Source organism: Sander lucioperca, chromosome 15 (genome assembly GCF_008315115.2).
Source record: "Sander lucioperca isolate FBNREF2018 chromosome 15, SLUC_FBN_1.2, whole genome shotgun sequence".
Lineage (NCBI taxonomy): Eukaryota > Metazoa > Chordata > Actinopteri > Perciformes > Percidae > Sander > Sander lucioperca.
Genome location: NC_050187.1, coordinates 33669083 through 33691582, shown reverse-complemented (window position 1 = coordinate 33691582; position 22500 = coordinate 33669083). Strand labels below are relative to the sequence as shown.

Here is a 22500-nt window from a genome sequence, read left to right as displayed (position 1 = left end):
CACCAATACAGAAATTACAAACTGTTCATCACTTTCAATCATTTGAGTGACTTCACACTAATCAATAGTTTCTTTATAGAAAAGATCCTTTACATTATTTCATTTTATTTTATAACATACCAGATTGTTCACTAACTAGTCTAAAACAAGACACCTGCTTAGGTTTTCAGCTGAAATTGCAATCAGCAGTGTTTGATAGGCACCAGACTGAAATAAATCTATTCTGTGTTGAATGTGTGGTTAACAGTTTGGACAGCAGTGTGTTAGCATTTGAACAAAGTGCTGTAGATCCATGGTGTGTTATGGTTTTGGTGTTTTGTCTTATTTTGGTAGTCTTTCTGTTTTGTATTTTGCTACGTTTCCTGTTTTATTTTGACGGCCTGGTTTTCTGTCTTGTCTGGTTTTACTTCCTGTCTTTAGTTTTCCCGCCCTTGTGATTGTCTCATGTATTTCACCTGTTGTGTCAGCTGTCTCTTGTTCCCTCATTACCTAGTGTATTTAGTCTTTGTGTTTCCTTTGTCTTGTGTCAGGTCATTTTCGTTTGTTGTGGCGTGTACTGTTGGTGTATTCTGATTTGGATTCTAACCTGGTATCTCTGCGTTTGGATTTCCTGTTCATTTGTTTTATCCACATTTTGGAATTTGTTTTGCCTGCTGCTTTCTGGACTTACTCTGTTGGTATGAACTTTGCTTTTGTTTAATAAATCCTCTGCCCGACATACCCTTGCCTGCGCTCTTTGCATTTGGGTCCAAGCCTTACTTTTCCTGACAAATCGTGACACAGTGTTGTGCAGATTGTGGTTAAAGTCATGGGATAAGTGTGTAGAGTTTTGACAACTGTTCAAGCGATGAAAAACAAACTAGAGTTTGGTCCACATGTGTCTCCAGTTGTGCCCGCTGTTGTTTAGCAATCGAAAATAAACTGTAATAACATGACATCACACAATGGTTTATACTGTAACTGTTGGCTGTTACAAATGTAGGAAAAAGGGACAGCTTGTATATTATATTTGAATATTAAAGTTCTTGCTACAGCAGTGAGGATAGATTGTATTGTTATTTAAATATTAAAGGATAGAGTGGGTGAAGTGGTTCTTTCGAGGGTGAACTGAATAGTGATGCAGTCGTCATTGACTCACTTTGACATTGGTGGGGACCCTGAAGGTAAAGGTTTCATCCCACTCCGGGTTGTTAGTGTTTGACACAGTTGCTGTGCGGTAGGTTATTGCCGTTGCCGTGGGCAGAGAGAGAATGACGTAGCAGTCCGATTCAGACCCTGAAACACAGAGACAGGAACATTACAGTATCACTTTCAGCTATGCAATGATAAAGCACTGTATGTGTCAGTTTAATGTGAAACCTTTAAAATAACAACCCAGTCTCACTCCCTACTCGTCAAATGTCTGACCCATGGTCAAGGACCCCTGGCGTCAAGTCCCAACAAAGGAGGGGTACCTGTTGTGGTGTTTTTCAACGGTGGGGATCCGTCAGACATTTATGTTAATCCCTCACCGTCGGATATAGACGAAAGAAAAAACACGGCCCCTTAACTCAAAATCTGTGGCAGTTTTGGTTTTTAGCCCAATAACCGCTGTTTTAATCAACATTTATTCACCAGATCTTATAATGGTTTATATGTATTTCTTTTAATGTTATTTCGGCCAGGGAAGCTGGATTGCTTTGATATTTTTAAAACTATAATGCTACATCTATCAACATTTATTTAGATGTTATGGTATTTATTTCTTTATATTAATATTATTTTGGTCTTATTACCGGTGAAGTATTACAGTATGCTATAAAACTGAACACTATGGGTGCATGCAAGGCCCATATCCTGCAATGCGGGCATTCATATCAGAATCTGACAGCGATCAGCGGGTCTTTAATGCCAGTATTGCTTCAATGTACATATATAATCAGTGGTTTAGTCACCAGCAACAACACGTTGCTCAGCTTTGTTCCAGTAAGTTATGCACCGTAATAACGTTTCAAAAAATCTGCGGAAAACTCCGTAATACATACCGCTCGGCGGATAGGAATGATAAAAATACATAATATTGGTAATATTGATGTTTTCGTCTAACGTATTTGAGAATTTAAACAATGAAGATAATAATAATAAAATACAGTTTCATCTATTTGTCTCACGTATTGTGTGCTCGGTCGGCTGGCGGGCGGCGGCAATCTGAAATGGAATGGAGCCCACTCACAGCAGAAACACAGGAGTCCAACAAGTCCAGCCGCCCACGCCTTTGTAACAGGTTCTGGGGCGCGTCTCTTATACGAGTTGTAGTTTTAAAATATGTTTGTATATTTCTCATAAGAAGTTTTTTGGGATGGGAAACACACTGGTGTCATCAGATTTTAAAAATCAAATCGTTAAATAGGTGAAAATAGCTTATTACCATATTTGACAGTGCTTAGAGTGGGTAAACTTTGGAGACCATATCTACATGACAGCTGAGGTCCAGAGCTTTCTATAACAGCTGGTCCTATGTGTGTAGCACCTTCTATAACAGCTTGTCCTATGTGTGTAGCACCTTCTATTGCTAAATGACAAGCCTTCAAACATGTACTGGGTTCAAGGTTCAGAGGTCAATATTTCAAAGCAGGAGTTATGTATCCTCTTCAGACTGACATATGTTACTGTCCAGGTTGAGACCCTTCCAACGATGTGGTTGCTATAGTCCTACGACAACGTTTTAATTTTTACTATACCATGGAGACCATGTTGCAGGTGATACTTTATTGTCCCCAGAGGGATATCTGCCTTGAGTTCAAATGCTTCACACATAACACTTAACATATTATTTTATCATACAGATGATGACTTACAATAAAAAAACCAACAAACAAAGTGATATGTAGCCAGATTTAAGTACGTTACACAGCCACAATCTATTGCTCATCTTTCACAAACAGTGACAAGAGCAACACACAACCATATGCATTATATTATAAAGCTATTGCACAACCCCTGCAGCCTCAAGCAACATTATTTAAAGTTTTGAGGTAGGTTCAAATTAGGCCTATAGTTTAGAAATGTTAAAGGAGAATTCCGGTCGATTCCAACCCGTAGCTCTGTTGTTTGTAAATTAGGAGTACTGTCAGTAGCGAGAAAAACGAAACCAATCGGTGCTGCCTACACCGAGTTATCCTCCTGCTAGAGTTAGCACTCAACAGGCTTAAACAGGGCTTAAACAGGGCAAGTTTTAAACGTGTTTTTAGCCTCTAAACATGCTCGAAATGCCATTACAAGTGCTCAGCCATGTGCAGTTATTCCTTCCAAGGGAACACAGCGAATTTGACTGCAGTAGATGTGACAGAAAGCCATAAAAGTTGTGTTAATCCATACCTCTGTTTATTTCCTGGTTTATGGTGAAGCCCACACTAGTCGAATGCCGATCTCATACAATCCAATATTCCAAAATGCATTTTTTCCACAAAAAAACGATTTGCCGAGGTTCTTTCCATAATTAGACGTATGTATCAACAAGCTGTAACCTGACACCACAGTGGAGCGAGCAGAGCTGCTGTATTATTATTTATTATAAGTAAATGCGTCACTTCTTTAGTGAAATAACCAAAGCTCGCCCTTCCTCCCCCCCAGCCAATGCAGACTCGTGGCCTACCGGGTGATTCTGGAGTGGGTTCTGAGAGGAGAGCCCCTTGGCCGTGGCACCAGAAGAACATTGCCTAGCTGTGTTGTAGCAGTGATCAGACCAGAGTACCCCTCCCCCACTGGAAGTTACACAGGATTCAAAGAGGCAGAGGACATTTTCTGAGTCTAATAATATGATTTCTAGTAATACTTGGTATTGCCATTACTAGGAATAAACAAAGCAACTGCACAGTTCTATTAGGAAAAAGTGTTGTACAAGTAAAGTAAATTGTAAGAATAAATAAATTGTAAGAATAAGTACATTGTACAGTTCTATAATATATTGCTGCACCTGTCTGTTATCAGTGGTTTTATAATATAACAGTACACATTACATTTGTGCTTTTGTGTCTTTACTTCAACAACAAAAAGGAAATTACAATATCACAATCTAGACACAATCAATGTAAAGTATGTAGAGTGCAGTGTGTGGTTTTATACATAATCATGCTACACACAACTGTGAAATCTCCCGGTTGCGGAGGGGTAGACGGTGAAAGCTCAAGCTCAAATATCTCTTCATTTGGTTGCCGCAATGTAGAAAGGCACAAACTGGAACCATTTTCTCATATTAGTCCTGATCTAACTCCAAGCTCCGTCTGTCAGCTCTGTGAGCTCCTCCCCTGCTGCCGTTGCTAGGTTACCTAGCTGTTGAACTCTTGAACTGCAGCTCTGCTCGCTCCACTGTAGTGTCAGGTTACAGCTTGTTGATACATACGCGTTACTATGGAAAGAACCTCGGCAAATCGTTTTTTTGTGGAAAAAATGCATTTTGTAATATTGGATTGTATGAGATCGGCATTCGACTAGTGTGGGCTTCACCATAAACCAGGAAATAAACAGAGGTATGGATTAACACAACTTTTATGGCTTTCTGTCACATCTACTGCAGTCAAATTCGCTGTGTTCCCTTGGAAGGAATAACTGCACATGGCTAAGCACTTCTAATGGCATTTCGAGCATGTTTAGAGGCTAAAAACACGTTTAAAACTTGCCCTGTTTAAGCCTGTTGGGTGCTAACTCTAGCAGGAGGATAACTCGGTGTAGGCAGCACCGATTGGTTTCGTTTTTCTCGCTACTGACAGTACTCCTAATTTACAAACAACAGAGCTACGGGTTGGAATCGACCGGAATTCTCCTTTAAGTTTACATTGGGGTACCCTATATCTTCTGCCAGAGGATAAGAGCTCATATTTGGCATGGAGAATAAAGATAGATCAGACCATATTCTCTGTGCTTGCCTGGAGAGACTGGTTTCTATTTCTCTCCACAACCTTCATGACAGTCACCTGACAAGCAATCTTTAAATGAGATGTTTTTAGATATCGCCATGCTTTCTGACATATGAATATGCTCTGTAATGCAGCCTTGTATAACATAAACCCTCTGATTCACCGTGTCTGCTCTAAATGATTACACACACTTTGAACACTTTGAAGCCTTCCAGCCAGGTGTTGTCCATATGAGCACCAAGGTGCCTATAGAGCAGAGCCCATTGATTGGTTCATCACGTAGTCCATCCTCACATCCTCCATCACCATCTGGTACGCTGCTGCCACTGCCAAGGACAAGGGCAGGCTGCAGCGTGTCATTCGGTCAGCTGAGAAGGTGATTGGCTGCAATCTGCCACCGCTCCAGGACCTATACGCCACCAGGACTCTGAAGCGTGCTGGAAAGATTGTGGCTGACCCCTCCCACCCCGGACACAAGCTCTTTGAGCCACTCCCCTCTGGCAGGAGGATGAGGTCCATCAGGACCAAAACCTCACGCCACATAAACAGTTTTTTCCCCTCCGCCACTAGTCTTCTAAACAAGGCTCGGAATCCACCCTGACTCTCTCCAAACTACTCCTCTGGCTCCTCATACCACTGTACTCTCTCTGCTGTAGCGTCCCTTTTTACTACTGTTTAACTTATTTTACTATTTATTTTAATTTATTTTATCGTTATTAATACATACTGTGTGTATATGTTTATACTTATATTGTTTATATTCTTTTTATCCTTCTTATATTTGTATGCGTGACATGCTCCAACAACACCATGACAAATTCCTCGTATGTGCAACGTACTTGGCAATAAAGCCCTTTCTGATTCTGATTCTGATCATTTATGACCTCTGATATCCTCTGACCCATGTCATGACCCTTTCCCTGGTTGAATTAGATTATTGGCAGCAGAATATGCCAAAGTACGAGTGTCTGTGTGCAGTAGGCTGAGGTAGAAGTGTGCCAAAAATGCCAAAACACATGTTGTGTATGTACACATACCCATACAAAGCTGTATACATCTTACACTGAACAAAAACCTCGGCAACAATCTGCTCATCCTTTTAATTTCCTGAAAATGCTTCCTAAAACTAGTCCCTTCTTCATTTTGAAAAGGTAGTCTCTCAGTAAAGGCTACAAAGGTTAGGATGGCTACAAGCTGTAACCACGGTGATTTATATGAGGATCATCTTCTGAATATAATAATATGTTAGGCCTACCATAAATTGATATTTTAAAAAAAAGTCATTTATTTAAAACAACTAGTAATGCAGTGTGATGTTAAATCAAACAAAAAAACTCCCACACATAAATATACTCGTGTTTTTTTCCCTTTAGACTTTGATATTAACATTCATCAACTGCAAAATTAAAAAAAAATGTTTTTAAATAATGATGCATGGAAAATAAAATAAAAAATGCTTGTCTTTATAGGCCTAAATAGTTTATTTTTTGTTTTTCACAACAGTACAAGTCAAAACAAATGCCATTAGTCAAACAAGCCATTAGGCTGTATTTCTAAACCCTCAACTGTAGATTTTTTATATAGTGTGTATATATAAGGCAAATCAAATTGCTTAGCATAAAACACTATATTTTCATTATTGGTATTTATTGTATAAATTCTCACGTACAACGTGCAAATTCTTTCACAGACGAGGAGCAGTAATTACTACGTCACTTCCGCTGATTTTTTTTTTTAAACGTTATTACGGTGCATAACTTACTGGAACAAAGCTGAGCAACGTGTTGTTGCTGGGGCCTGTTTCACAAACCAAGATGAGGGATTAAGCTGGGATTTCCCCATTATCCTGGATGAATTTAGCCTTGACTCGGTTTCACGAAAGCGGAGGCACGTAAATCACCATGGAGATTTATTCTGTGCAGCTAGCCTGCTCCTGACCAGGCTAACAGCCAGGATTTATTCATCCTGGAGCCTTTTCTGATCACCCAGCAGTGGTTTTACCCTATTGTTATCAGCCTGGATTAAAATACAACAGGTGCATATTGCTGTTCATTTAAGTACTGTTATTATTTAAAGTTGTGACCATTATTTTTTTTAATAATTATTCATGTGACACTCATTGTTACTGTTATACTGCTGTATACAGACTGCTGTTCATATTGTTGTTAGAAGTTTGATGAATATATTATGTTCAGATAATTAGAAAAGGCTGATAACATTTCAAATGTGTTTTAAATGAAGTCTGTTACTAAGGGCAACACATACAATGCTGTACATTTCTATAGTTGACCAATGCACCTTGAATTATTTTAGTTGATTCATTTTTTTTAAAATTCTTTAACAATAAGGATCATGTTTGTTCCTCTTCCATGTGCATTGTATTTAGCATTCTTAGCACACAATTTGTGTTGTCCAGTAAACTGGGACTATAATTTGGGAGGATTGTACAATTTAAAGAACATATCCTAATTGTACAATCCTCCCAAATGATAGTCTTAGTTCACTGGACCAGTAACTATCTAGTGATGTAGGCTACTGTACATTCATGTAACAACAGGGAGAGGACACCTCAATGGTTTTTGACCTTATATTTTTCTGGGGGGGAAATAACTGATGAATATACTCTGTTTACAGTGTGCATGGAATTTATCACTTAATTATCTTTATAGTTTCTAGATTTTAGAGTCCAATTTCTTCAGTGTCTTTATTTTCTATGTCCATATATACAAGAGAGCAAAGCATATAATATGTAGAGAAGGGAACACGTCCTCTATAAAAAATTTAAAAAAACGCGAAAGAGAAAAAGCGTGGCAGATAATAGCGGACCGACTGAATGATAGTCTAAAAATATACATTTATGAACTACTGCTCTTAACTGAAACCATTCAGTGAGTCACTGTCATCTGCAAAAACGAACAGTTGTACACTTTGCATTAAAAGCGAGCATTGGAAGTTAATTTAGGAAACTTAGGAAATTTATATTTTAGCCCATGAGAGAGGGAGAAACAGAGTAAAAGAGATATTTACGCATCATATTCTAGCGTTGTAGAAAATTGATCTTCATGGTAAATTTCCTGAGTAACATTATCTTCTGCTTACTTTTAAGGCAAAGAGTACAACTGTTAATTTGTGCAAATGATTAGTAGCCTGATCCTTGAATGGAATGATTATGACTGTTTCAGTTCAGAGCAGTGGTCAGTTAATGTATATATTTAGGCTACTTACACATTCAGTCGGTCCGTGATCGTCTGCTACGCTTTCTCTGTTTCATTACAGCGCTGTGTTTCTTTTCTTTTTATACAAATAATGTGTTTCACATCATCATACTTCCACAAGAAGCTGCTGCTCACTCTGTACAATGCGTATTCTCCATTTTGGCATCAGTAAATCTGTGATCGACCTCGCGGTCTTTTGAGGAAAGCCGTGGACGCGCATCTATCTGAATTACTTCATCCTGGCTCGACCTAGTCGCTCTTCCTCAGCCTGGCTTGGCCTTCGGGAAACGCACCAAGCCAGGATGCACAGATTAGACTAGGTCAAGCCTCGCTTTATCAATTATCCTGGATTTATATATTCGGCTTTTGTGAAACAGGCCCCTGGTGACAAAACCACTGATTATATATACAGTTGTGTTCAAAATAATAGCAGTCCAACATCACTAACCTCATAAATCACATTTTTTGGTAGAAGTGATATTTCTACATGGCAAATAATTTCCTAGTAAGTGTTGTAGAGTCATAGAAAACCAACAGACCCAACAGTCATGACATGCACGCTGCTCATTCTGTGTAATTGAATCTGTAATTGAAAGGGGCATGTTCTAAATAATAGCAGTGTTGTGTTCAGTTAGTGAGGTGATTGATTCTGTGAAGAAACAGGTGTCAGTTATGGCCCATATTTAAGGAAGGAAGGAAGCTAATGATGTGCATGCTGGTTATAGTGCATTTCACACTAAAATACTCAGCAATATGGGTCGTTCCAGACATTGCTCTGAGGAACAGCGGACTTTGATTAGAAGTTGATTGGAGAGGAGAAAACATATAAAGAAGTGCAGAAAATGATAGGCTGCTCAGCCAAAATGATTTCAAATGCCTTGAAATGGCATCCAAAGCCTGAACGACGTGGGAAAAAACGGTCAGCTACCATTCGAATGGATCGAAGAATAGCCAAAATGGCAAAGACTCAACCAATGATATCAGCTCCAGGAAAATCAAAGAAGACTTAAAGTTAACTGTGAGTACTGTTACGATCAGAAGAAGGCTATGTGAAGCTAAGCTATCAGCTAGAAGCCCCCGCAAAGTCCCATTGCTGAAAGAAAGACATGTACTGGATAGGTTGAAATTTGTCAAAGGACACATTGACTGGCCAAAGGAGAAATGGAGCAACATTCTGTGGACTGATGAGAGCTAAATTGTTCTTTTTGGGTCTAGGGGCCGCAGACAGTTTGTCTGACGACCCCCATGCACTGAATTCAAGCCACAGTACACTGTGAAGACAGTAAAGCATGGTGGTGCAAAAATCACGTTATGGGATGTTTCTCATACTGTGGTGTTGGGCCTATTTATCACATACCATGATCGCATGCAGTGATTCAAAGTAAAGCAAACCCTTGAGACATTTTTCAGTTTATACAGTAAATGTTTGAGTTTGTAAAAAGAAATGCAAAAACTGCTATTTTTTTGAACAGCCTAATATTCCTTTTTCTTCACTTTCTGTAAAGGTAGAACACAAACTTGATCAATTTTGATCATGTTTTGATTTGGAATTGAATTTGCAGTGTTCCCAATGCATTGATATTAATGAATTAAAAGCTATTCTAAGGATTTTGAGCATTATTCACTTTTTTTAAACACACTGCTATTATTCTGAGCACAACTGTATGTACACTGAAGCGATACTGGCGTAAAAGACCCACTGATCGCTGTCCGATTCTCTGATATGAATGCCCGCATTGCATTGTGGGATATGGGCTTTGAATGCGTCTAGCTCAGATCATATCGTAATGTTCTGTATTACAGCATACTGTAATATTTCACCGGTAATAAGACATAATATGATAATTATTAATTAATATGAGATAATATTAAAATAAAGAAATTAATACCATGAAAATAAAGCAGGTGAGAATTATTTTGAAAAGTGATTGAATGTCATTCCGAAACATGCACAGCACAACTGATTTCCTTCTAAACCATGTGAAGTGAAAGCAGTACTTACAGTAATCTCTGGACTGATGTGTTTCTGCTCTCAGTATGGTGACATTCAAGGTCCAGTAGGAGACCGCCTCCTTCTGTTGAATAAGTCAAAAAAACAAATCAATCATAACGAGACTCAGGCGGCATGCACAGGGTCGACCGTGTTCGCTAACACCATCCCTCCCTGGAAAGTGCAGCAGAACTCTTTGCTTAATGGAAGAGGACTTGATAGAATTGTTTTTGTGGAAGTATCTTTAACATTATTTTAATACTGACCCAGCTGCAGTGGACTGTTGCTGGCTCACTTCACATGAACAACAAAGATTTAAAAAATGTCAATGTGGGACTGAGTGGTTAAAAGTTAAAATCCTGTAAAACAGAAGCATTCACAAAAGATAGTGACGATATTTAGAGGAGGCTTATAAAAAAAACATTTCTGTTTTTCGTTTGGAAATGGCTAATCTAATAAACAAGAAAAAATTCTGTTTTCCTGTTCTGCTGTGCACATGCCCAGTCTGATCTGTGGCATGCATTTACCTCGCAGGAGCACACAGAGTCAAAGAAAAAGTCTGTAAAGCATCTTCTAAATTGAAAATGAATGTACATTTTAAGGAATTTGAAAAGGAAATGTTTGAAAAGTCAATGAGAGATTATAACCAGCTTGATCAGTGATGATGATAGACTGTAGCCTGTTATGAATGCAGGAGTAAAGTAACGAAAAGAACGTTTGCTCACCAATATGCAGTGTTGGAAGAAGTTTTCAGATCTTTTACTGCAGTAAAAGTACTAATACCACAAAAATACTCTGTTACAAGTAAATGTCCTGCATTGAAAAGTCTGTAAGTCTTACATTTACTCCAGTACTGTACTTAAGTTCAAATGTTGAGGTACTTGTACTTTACTTGAGTCTTTTCTTTTCATGCCACTTTCTACTTCTACTCTGCTACATTTCAGAGAGAAATATTGTACTTTTTACTCCACTACATTCATCTGTTACAGATTTAGTTACTAGTTACTTCACACATTACACAAGATTTCTACACACAAAACACATGTAGTTTATAAAATCTGATGTTTGATTCTAAAGTAAACTAGCCAACAATATAACGGCTACAAGTCCAGCTGAGATGATCAGACCATTAAACACACAACTGGTTGGATCCTTTACACACACTACAATGTTTTAATACAACAACTACATTTTCCTGATGATACTTACACACTTTTATTGAAGTAACGTTTTCATGCAGGACTTTTACTGTAACAGAGTATGTTTACAGTGTGCTATTAGTACTTTTACTGCTGAAGGATCTGAGTACTTCCTCCCCGCTGCTCGTTCCCTGATTTACTCTTTGATTTGGCGTGTCTGGTGTACAGGGGCATCCGGTGGCCACGGTGGTCACAGCTGCGTCATTAGTGAGCTGTTTGTATAGCAGTGTTCAACTTATTTCAACCCTCTGTCTGATTCTCAACAGGTCCAATAGACTCTTTGGTCTTTTATACCAGTGCTTTACTACTATAAATATATTTACTTATTTATATATACAAACTGTTTGGTAAATACAAACTGTTTGGTAAAGACTGTAGAACTCACAGTAGAATAATTCCACAGATAATTACTACTTATTTAGAGTAGTGCTAGTTAGGGCTGCACAGTATATCCTTTTTTAGAATCAGAATACTGAAAGCAGCATAAATGCAGAACTGAGAACACTTTAATATCTGTTTATTTATCGCAAGCAATATCATTTTGCAGAGGCACCGTGGCTCCATCTGGCGCTTAGCACCGCCCAAGACGATTGTGATTGGTTTAAAGAAATGCCAATAAGCCAGAGCACATTTTTCTCCCATCCAGGAATGCTGTGTGGACTAGCATGGACATGCAAGACTACAGGGTACCTATCACCTGTCTGGATCTGGTGGAGTTTAGTTGCAGTTCAGCTGAACCTTTGGTTGTTTTGACAGACCGATCACACGGACCAGCTGCATATTAAACCACAAAAAGCACTGGAATAACCAAATCAATTCCATACCATAGTTACGTTAGTTCATAGCTAACTGATAGAGCTGCTTGCTTGCTTGTTTGCCTGGCGCCACTGAGTCACGTGACGGTACAACATCAAAACAAAAGAGGGGGGGAGGAGGAGCAAAGTGTGCCTGCTACGCGTTGTGACAGGAGCGGCACTTGATAGCAGCGGCACAAACAGACACACAGAGACAGCCAGGTTGCCTCTCTGATGTAACCGCAGCAGTGCATACTGGAGAGAAACTAAAACTAAAGTATCGATCTCATTACACTTATATTGATCAATATCAATACCAACATTGGTATGGATATTATCAATATTTGGATCAATACGCACACCACTACAACACCCCCTTCATTTTAAATGGGTCACTAAATGTGAAATTGCACATTGTGTTTATTTAGGGGTGTGACTTAACAAGTAAATAGTTGTTATTATTATAGCCTTGTCTAGCCAATAAGACTTTGGTGTGTATGTATAAAGACCTTACCGCTTGGAGGGGACTGACACCTTTCCTCTCACTACAAAAAAACAGAAAAGATTTCAAATTACCTTAAAGGCTACATATTTCAAACTAAAATCAAATTAAATAAAAGCAATGAACATGATGAAATAATAATAGTTACCTTTCCAGCAGCGCAGAAGCCATCCAGAGTTTAGCCTTTGACCACAGAGGGAAGGAAAATATGTGAGGATGTGAAACAAAATACTGCTGCACAACAGCTGCTGCAAGATAGTAATGATAAATCATATCCAGGTAGCAAACTAGCTGCAGTTTGTAGTGAACCAATCAGGACCTGATCCCTGTGTGACGGCCCCGCCTGCGTGAGTCACCTCATCTCATTCAAGACTCAACAAGCCTTACACACCAACCAGTGCACAATATTACCTTTACTATACATAACAAGCAAAAGTACTACATTTTTACAACATTTAGAAGGCTATACTATGAAGGTCTAGTACTACTTGTTCTTTCTTACAGCAGATTATAAATGTTGAGACATTTTGAGCAGCTTGTTGTAACCGCTGGAGACCAAAGCGTAACCACATTTAGAGACATTTTCACTAGGGCTGCACAATATATTCTTTCTTTCAACTGGTGTAATAAACATATCGTGAGAGACATTCAAAGTATTTTGTGTCAGTTGAAAGAAAATATCAGTAGAAAACTGCACTTTAAAATGTAACTCACTGCCTTTTATATTAAATTCAAAGTTCAATTTGTTCAATAAAATGTTGGAAATGATTTCCTTTCGTTTTAAATTCAACAAGCAATTTGTTGTATTTTAACAGAATAAAGAAAGCAGCATAAATGTAAGAGTACACTTATAATATATACTAATATCTGTTTATTTATCGCAAGTAATGTTTTCTCGATAAACTGCAACTCTCACTTATTTAAAATCAAGGCTGAAGGCTTTTCTGTTTGATGCTGTCTTTCTTTAAATAATTGGTCATTTCTTATACTGCACTGTCACTTTTATTCTCATATATTATCTGTTTTTATAATTTTAACTGTTTTTAATTGCTCTTTAATGTTTTATGTAAAGCACTTTGAATTGCCTTGTTGCTGAAATGTGCTGTAGAAATAAAGCTGCCTATTCAATTGAGCGTTCAGCGTCAGTTCTGGCAGGCCAAGTAGTCAAGACGCCGCTAACCGCTATTGGCCAACAACACGGTCGCATCAGCTGATCTGTGTCAGCGCATCAGCTGGTCAACTCCCCTGGCTTCTAAATGGCTGTACTCAAACAGGGTGCCCTACTTGAAGCCGCTTGAACACCGGTAGCTAACATTATGGATGGCCTATGTTGTGACTAGGATGCCTGGGTCTGATATTCTCTGTTTCCGACGCTTCATTAAACTGCCGTTAGCGTTGTTAGCACACGGCACCAGCCGGGGCTAACGGTAACTAGCTATTGCTACATGTCCCGGCTGTGTCGTCAGCTATCATCCCAAATGAAGTCTCTTGTGCCAGGGGAGTGAGGCAGGCAGAGCGGGGTGTGTGCTAGCTGGCTAAATTAGCATTAGATTAATCGTCAAATCTAGCTATACAGCTAACGTTAACGTTACTAGTGAACTTATTCGTGGGTTAGCGCAGTGCTGCTTTTATCCATGGTCAAAACAATCATACTACTAATAACTTATTAGCGTATTGAACGATGTTGTAATCCTATAATGTTATAAATGTATGTCATATATGTCAAATGAATATAAAACTGTCGCATTAGCATCAACTATCTCAATATACTACACTCACAGATTAGCAGCTCACAGCGTTAGCATTAGCGCGTTAGCATTAGTTTAATAACAGCGATGTAGAAACAGTATTAAATCTACTCAGAAATATGAACTATCAATCAAACTCTCTAGATCGTCCTTAAACACAGTAAATCTCTGCCACAGAACTTAAAGGTAACTGAAACATGGGTTCTGGTTATTTAACAAACTTACATGTGCTCATTCACGCATACAATGTTCATTCCTTGGCTGTACTGTAAGAAAACTAAAAGAACGACGTGATCGTTTGATTTCTGAGGAGGAAGGAGAAAGGCTTGGGTCCAATTGAAAGTTAAACAAAAAGATTTAATAAACGACATGGTGAAAATGACAAGACAAAAAGCAAATGTTACACTGCAGCTGACAGTGGACTGAAAACATGCATCTCCGTTCTGGAGTCACATCAATCAGTCATGTGACAATGATAAAACAATACACTGCAAGCAGCGGACATACAGACATGCTTCCTTGTGAGGTCAGTCTGCAGTCCAAACATGACAAAACAATACATCAATAAAACACTGCCAGCAGTGGACTGCAAAACATGCTTCCCCTTCGGGAGTCACATCAAGACAGTCCTGAATCATTGTGAAGTTTCCAAATTTATCCTAAAAAAGTTGAGGGTGGTTCCTCAAATTAAATCCCTCCGTATTGGTCAGATGTCTTCAAAAGAAAAGGTGTTCCTAATCCATGTGTCTTGTGGCCACACCCGGCCACAGGATCTTACCAAGTCAGTGTCAATTGTTTCCAAACTACAGGAATACTCATTCTTTGTCTGGCCCAACAGGGGATGGCTCTCAAAGTTGATTAAACAAAGGTCTTCCAGAGCTTCTACCTTTATGCTAAATAACAGACGTGACTTATTCAATTCTTTAGAAGCTAGGGTTGGGGTGAGGCAGTCGAATGCTGATTAGGCTTAATCAGCATTGAAACAATCATTTTCGGCTCAGTTTCAGTGTCACTCAGTCTCACAGCAGTTTACATTAAATAAGTTACATTCTTGACCTAAAAGTATATTGCTCTAAAACATCACTAATGTTTTAACTTTTTTAACTTCAACAGTACCGATCAACACAGTGGTAAAGGACCCCAGTCCTTACTTAGTTGTCCGGCCTAATGCCTGTCCATTTATCTAACTAATACTGCCACCTTGTGGGAATAGTGGGAATTCAGTGCAGTAACCGTTGTTGTATAATCACAATATTACACTTGAGGAGGCCTACACTTAAGTAATTTCGGACCTCGAAATTAAACCCTCTCATGTAATATGACTTAAACAAACGTCAACGTTAAACGCTAATGCGGTTTTAAATTATCTTTGATCTTTTATTATTTATCACCACGAGTTTACAGACGTCTCTGCTGATTGACTATCACCTGACCTGAGCCGAGACACACCCACCAAACAAGAGAAAACAGATCTCAAACATAGATTTAATATTTACAGTCTATGCAGTTGCTCTCTCTCTCTCTCTCTCTCTCTCTCTCTCTCTCTCTCTCTCTCTCTCTCTCTCTCTCTCTCTCTCTCTCCTCCCGTGAGGCCGAACATCCAGCTGTTCCACTAGCTGCTCCCTCTAGAGGTCTGGAGAACTTCCGTTGTGTAATCTGGATGCAGCGTTTTTTTGTTGCATTTGTTTTCTGGGTTTGTGTGCTTTTCTTTTTGCATCGTTTCATATTTGCAGTGCGTTTATCTATTTGGTTGTGTTGTTGTATTTGCAGTGCGTTTGCTGAATGCTGCACATGTGTTGTTAAATTAATGAAGTTGTTTTCTTAATTTGCTTGTGTTTTGTCTATTTGCGTGTGTTTTCTTAAGTTGCAGGGCGTCTGCCCCTGTCGGCCACCGTAATGATTTACAATTACTCTCGAATGTAGCATCTGGGTGCCCGTGTTTTGACGGAAGTTACGAGTAACTAGATGGTGAAAGGTTATATGACGCCACTGACGGGCGACTAAACAAAACGTGACGTGTCTGAAAATAAAATAATAGATTTCTCTGGGTTTGCCATTTGATGGAAACATTTGGGATAGTTCTACACAACTCAAAAAAATACATAACATAGGTATGGTCGTTTTTAGACATTTTATAGCAGAAAATGTACATATTGTACCTTTAAGTACACTTCTATTAATGGTTTAGTCTACAGAATGTAAGAAAATTGGGGAAAATGCCTGTCCTAGTTTCCTGCAGTCCAAGGTGATGACTTATGATTTGTTTATGTCAGACTAACACACCACCATACATTTAATTTACACGATTTGACAAAGACTAAAGCGGCAAATCCTCAAACCTGAGAATAATTGGCTTTTGATGACTGATGGATTCATTTTCTGTCCATCGAATAGGTACATTGACTAATTTTTTCAGCTCGACAGGACCCTTTTTAAATCCCCTTGCCTTCAAATTTACTTCAGATTGGTAATCCTGGTCGCGTCTCTGTTGTTGTCTGGCAGACTTCCAATCAACCAACATGTTTAGCTGCGTTACCATGCACATGTCTACAGGTGCTGTGGGAGTATGTTTTACCTCATGGTCTATGCTGTCAGACTGCTGATGCTGATGTCATTCTTCAGGGAGGAGATGATGTCATCACACTACAGGGTGTCCTCATCATACAGCTGTATCTCCAGAGTGTTCTGGAAATATTACCGTCCGTATAGCGTTTAGGGATTATTTGTCATGTGTGTCCATGAAAAAACTTTTTAATAAAGTTTAAGGTTTTTCCATTATTTATTTTACTATTACATGTTTTCTATTTATTTATCTCAGTTAGTTATTAGTTATTCTAAAAGTAGAGATTCACCCCTCAAGCAAATGTGTGATTGGTGATTTTGGGCTATAGAAATAACATTGACTTGACTTGTCTAGTTGAGGGAGAGGTGATGGAGGATTGGCCATGTAGAGGTTTCCCAGTGGGCTGCTTCCTAATTTTACAAAGAAATAACCCCAAAAAATAGGGCTGTGACCTTGACGAGAAACACTTTCTGGTATATGGATTCTCTTTTTGACATCTAAAAAACAAAAAAGAAAGACAGTATGGTGCTCCAATTTCATAATTAATATGTAAAAATAACTTAAAGTGCTTTGGGAGAAACCATTAATGAGGGTACTTCAAGAGGACCAACCCAGGGATGTCTCTACTGTACCAACAGAATTCCTGATGAAATCCTACATTAAATAAATAAAAACACACAACATTCAACTCCTTTAATAGTCATAGGTACAGAACATGTTAGTGCTGTACACATAGAATATTGGTCACTGTGTTATATGTACGTACGTTAAACAGAGCAGTTTCATTATTCAGTGGTCTCACCTTGAGATTGTCGTTGATGTTGAAAGTAAAAGTTTCATTCCACTCTGGGTTTCTGCTGTTTGCCACACGTCCTGTAGACTCTTGTAGAAGAGGAGGGGAGACGTTCAGTAATATAGCAGTCTGCTTCAGACCCTGGTGATGGAAAAACAGGAACAGGATTAATGTAACCTCTCCTCAGTAACTAAAGTCATCAACATGGACAGCCCACAGATCACAGCCCATGTGATCAGCTTTCTTTAGTCGTTCGGGTTCCAAAATAGTAGTGAATGTTGGTGTTAAAGGTCCTGAAAACCTGTCAATCAAATCTGATGAAACCACAGCCACACAGTCCGGATGAAGCTAAGTTCATTCAATTGAAAATTATCAATAAATGTTTTTCTTCAACTTAACTTCAATATAGATTTTGGCTTATTTAGTCATGCATTATTTAGAAATACTTGAGAGTTTTCAGGGGCTTTAAACACATCCACGAAGCACGAAGATTTCATACATGACAGGTGAAGGTCACGATATGTTCAATTTTAATTTTATTTATAGTATCAAATCATAACAGGAGTTATCTCAAGCCACTTAGATAGAGTAGGTCTAGACCACACTTTATAATTTACAAAGACACAACACTGATACAGATATACAGAAATATGATTCATAATAATTTTAGCAGTTGGTATGATGAACAATGGCAATTATAGTAACAACAAAGATAACAGAACTATGACTAGAAATAATAGTTATAGCATAGCGGGGCATTGTGGAGCGTAGAGGGGCGTAGCAGAGCATAGCGGGGCATTGTGGAGCGTAGCAGAGCATAGCAGGGCATTGAGCAGGACCACGGCATCAGCTGCAACCATGATTTAGGTGCCACCCTAATCCATGGAAAACTGCGGGGCAAGAAAACATGGGGACTCCGGGGAATTAGCTCCCCGGAACTAAGTTAGTAACAAGCATTACTGGGACATGAATTCACACAGATGGCAAGAGAGAGGAGAGAGGAGCTCAGTGTGTCAAAGAAGGTCCCCGGCAGTCTAGACCTATGTTCATTGCAATCAAACTGATGCTAGGCATACAAAGATCTGTGGAGCGGATGTTTTCTGCTCACAGCACGGTGACACCCAGAGTCCAGGAGGGAACAGCTTTCTTCTGCTGAATAAAGCAAAACATGAAATCATGAGTTCAGGAAACATATCTCAGAAAGCACAAAGTGTGTAGAACTAACAATAAAGGGTATTCATTCATGTCGTCCTCTGGGACCGAATGTAGAATTCTCATTCTAACCCACTTTTTGAGGCTTAGATAGGATCAGCTCATCCAAATGTGTACTTTTCAGTCTTATGTGTCATGTTTGTTTAGTCGTCTTTGTCTCTATGCAAATACGGAACCGGTTCGTATGCATAACTCTGAATGTACATGTCAGGTGTATGTCCCTGCACTATCTAGTTGATAAAAGGTTTAAGCTGAAACCCATGATCAGGTGGCACATATGTGAATGATGGTGTGACAATGAGTTGATGAAATGTGCTTTTAGTTAATGTGTGTGTTAGAGTAGTACATGTTCATCTCTCTCTCTCTCTCTCTCTCTCTCTCTCTCTCCCCCAACCTAATCAGCTGACTCTGGGCGTTCACTCTTTCAGTTCAACCAACCAGATTTGGCCACGATTCTCATCCACCCCCTTCCCCTCTAGTTCTCATCATTCCACGCACCCAGGGTTTCTCCATCATCAGAAGCCCCGGTTCACATCTCATCCATCCAGATTTTCAGAATTCATTCTTTCATCACCCTACCAGTATCTAGACTCCAACGGGGGATATTCCTGTATGTCCATGGCCTCTATACCCATTATGAATTTAACATTGTGATGGAGTCTAATCACCAAAGACTCTAATATATCAACATATTAAGCACAATGTTAATTAAACATTTTCACTCTTAAATGAAGTCTCTCCTGATTAAATGACATTTGAAACTTTGAATGTGGAATGCCCCCACACCTGCCCAGGTGTTTCTAAATGTCACTCTTAAGCAAGGTGCAATAAGACCAAGGTTGGAGCAAAAGCAGCTATGCAGAAGATTCTGGAGATTATAACCTGGGGCTCAGATTTTCAGTTGTAAATTTTGAACAAGTAATTCATTTTTTTTACAGTCCGGTACAGTTAGGCCTACATTAACTATCAGCAATATTTCCATTTGAAGAAATGGCTCAGCCACATAATACAGTGTGGTGTTGGTTTTGAAATTTCACTTGCTAGGGAACATTTAAATACGTTTTACAGTAATAGTAAAAGCTTTGTTTTTTTGGCTTTATCTGCAATCCTACAATAACCAAAATCCTGCATATATATGCTGTCATTCCTGGGTAAAATACTAAAAATACCTGACATTACATTGCTTAAGCTGCACATTATTTCTAAAGTACTGGGGATATTCACAGTTAAGAACAGTCAACTTGTGTGGGCTAAATGAATATATTGCCTTGGAATGATGCACTAAGCACAATAAAAAGTAGATAAAAAAAACAACAACAGCAACACAAACTCATTGGTAAGTATGAAACTCTACAGTCATAAAGCAGTATTATGATAATTTTTCTTTAGGGTTATGCATTGTACTCACCATTGCCATTTGGAATGTTATTGGCAGCATCATCAATTGTAATCATGCAGCGGTGCTGCAGTCTATACAGTATAGCTGGGTGGAATTCTGGTTTTACCGGTCCGGTCTGTTCTAACAGACTAAACTGGTTCCCGTTGAATCAAAACCTGAAGGCTGAACTATTAAGGTAAAAATGGTTCAATATGCAAAACCTGTAGACTTGATGTGAGCACTTGTAGAACATCTGAACTTCAATGTTGTTATTTTAACTTGTACAAATATTCACATACATGTGAACTGAATTTAAAGTAAGAAAAACTATCTCCCTCATAGAAATTATTCACACACACGTGTTCTGAACATCAAGTCAAAGAAATATTCACAAATATGTAGATTGATAATTATTTCTTAAGAGAAAAAAGGTCCAAGGCACTCTTCATCTTGAAATCTTAGTACATAAAAAATAGAACTAGGCAGCCCACGCGTAGCGGCACAAACAGCATTCACAAACTTGTGGACAAGAAGAAATTGTAATTCTCAAAGCACCTGCAAAGGGTGAAATTCACCCCAAACTGCTCTGCCAAGCAAAGGGCGTCTCGGTGCTCTTGTGCTATTTGCACAGGTAATATGGTGAAAATGTGTCCACTTTCTTTGCAAATGAGCGTCATTGCAAAAACTGTCCAAGTCATGAGACAGTAAAGTAAGTCATAATGCAAATTAAACAGGGTTAAGCCCATAACAACTTGTGTTCACACTCTCATGTGGTAAACTGGTACAGTTGGAAATTACTGCACTGTTTTTAGGCTGCAAGGTAATGTGGAGCGACAATGACAAATTGAAACAAAACTTCTTGGTTAGGTTTAGGAAAAGGCCATCGTTTGGGTTGAAATAACTAAATTAGCTTAAATATCCAGTGTGTAACGTGTTTAGTCGTTCATTATCAAAATCTGTGTTGTCCGTTCACAAACTTGTCCTTTTCATGAATATTTACCACCACCATCAATTCCAAGTATTCCTTTTGGCTTGAAATTTTACATTAGCATTCGCATGAACTGGGGTAGACGCTCCATATTCATGCGCCATCTTGAAATACGTTAGCCGGTAAGGGACATACAGGACATACTGCTTCGCCTTTTGCGTTTTCTCTGTCACATGATAAACTCACAGGTGCTGCTAATGCTGCTAATGGGTATCATAGCTTCCCGGCCCCGGCAAGTTTGAAGAAGGAAACATGGAGGACCACACGTATTCAAAATCCAAATTTCAGGAACAGGAGTCTTCTTCTTTGCCCAGAAAAAGAAAAAGGATATTGAAAAGAGACCGGTGTCATCAGAAAAAAGCGTGAGGGCTACCCTAGGTAACGAGTAACTAAGATGCTCTGGGGAAATGTAGTGGAGTAACAGTATACATTTTATTCAGGATATGTAGTAAAGTAAAAGGTTCCAGAACTATAAGTAACGAAGTAAAGTACAGATATGTGAAAATTCTACTGTAAGTACAGTAACAAAGTATTTGTGCTTTGTTACATTACAACACTGATTTGGAGGGGGCCTGAAAAATGCTGTATGCCTAGTGTAACCTTTTCATTTAATCCGGCTCGGACTCTGAAATTCACTCCCACAGACACACAGACACACACATATGTGTGCACACTGTGGTGGAAGTTTTTCTTGTTAGCAGCAGGAGTGCGTATCAAAAACACCAGATGAAACAAATAAGGACGATTTGAGGATTAAACCAAAGTTTGGTCTTTGAGTATTTATTTACATTTGCAAATGCAGGAAGCACACGGTTCACAAAAGGCACGCAGCTCTGGTGTGAAAGGTCTCTTCAACGAATAACAAAAAGCACACAGTATATATGCATCTCCAGTGAGATAGAAAGACATGCCCCTCTTTCTAAACATGACTCAACATTTCTTACAATCAAACATAGTCAGACATTCAGGAGCCACTTCTCTTCTTCCCCTCTGTACCACTTTCTACCCCAAGGTTTAGACATCCCGTTTATCTCAACTATGTGAGAAGTCTCAACTATCCAGGCAGAAATAACAGATAGTTTAGGGTGACCTTGTAGCTCCTATCTGTTCAGCGTACACATTACGTTCCCAGACTTGGTGGCTCTTACTTTCAACATGTGAGAATAAGAAAAACTCACTTTCAGCATTGTGAGACAAAGTAAAACAGAAATGAGACAAGAATA

General features: G+C 38.9%; 2 protein-coding genes across 3 annotated transcripts in view; both read right to left on the bottom strand.

Annotated features, from left to right (window-relative positions):
- The window catches only part of LOC116034480 (acetyl-coenzyme A synthetase 2-like, mitochondrial), a 575508-nt gene that overhangs the window by 424433 nt on the left and 128575 nt on the right, over positions 1-22500 (bottom strand). The gene's annotated exons all lie outside the window — the stretch shown is intronic.
- Positions 1034-12864, bottom strand: LOC118493216 (cytosolic phospholipase A2 beta-like). Of its 2 annotated transcripts, none has more exons than XR_004895203.1 (4): positions 12744-12864; positions 12603-12638; positions 10113-10185; positions 1034-1275 (listed from the first exon to the last, which is right to left on the bottom strand). XR_004895203.1 is itself a non-coding variant. In XM_035992250.1 (4 exons), exons 1-4 carry the CDS (start codon positions 12764-12766, stop codon positions 1127-1129), a joined length of 276 nt encoding a protein of 91 aa, XP_035848143.1. In that variant the 5' UTR covers positions 12767-12859; the 3' UTR covers positions 1034-1126. The 2 variants fall into 2 exon arrangements, 1 of the variants encoding a protein (XP_035848143.1); XM_035992250.1 differs by having other exon boundaries at positions 12608-12638; positions 12744-12859.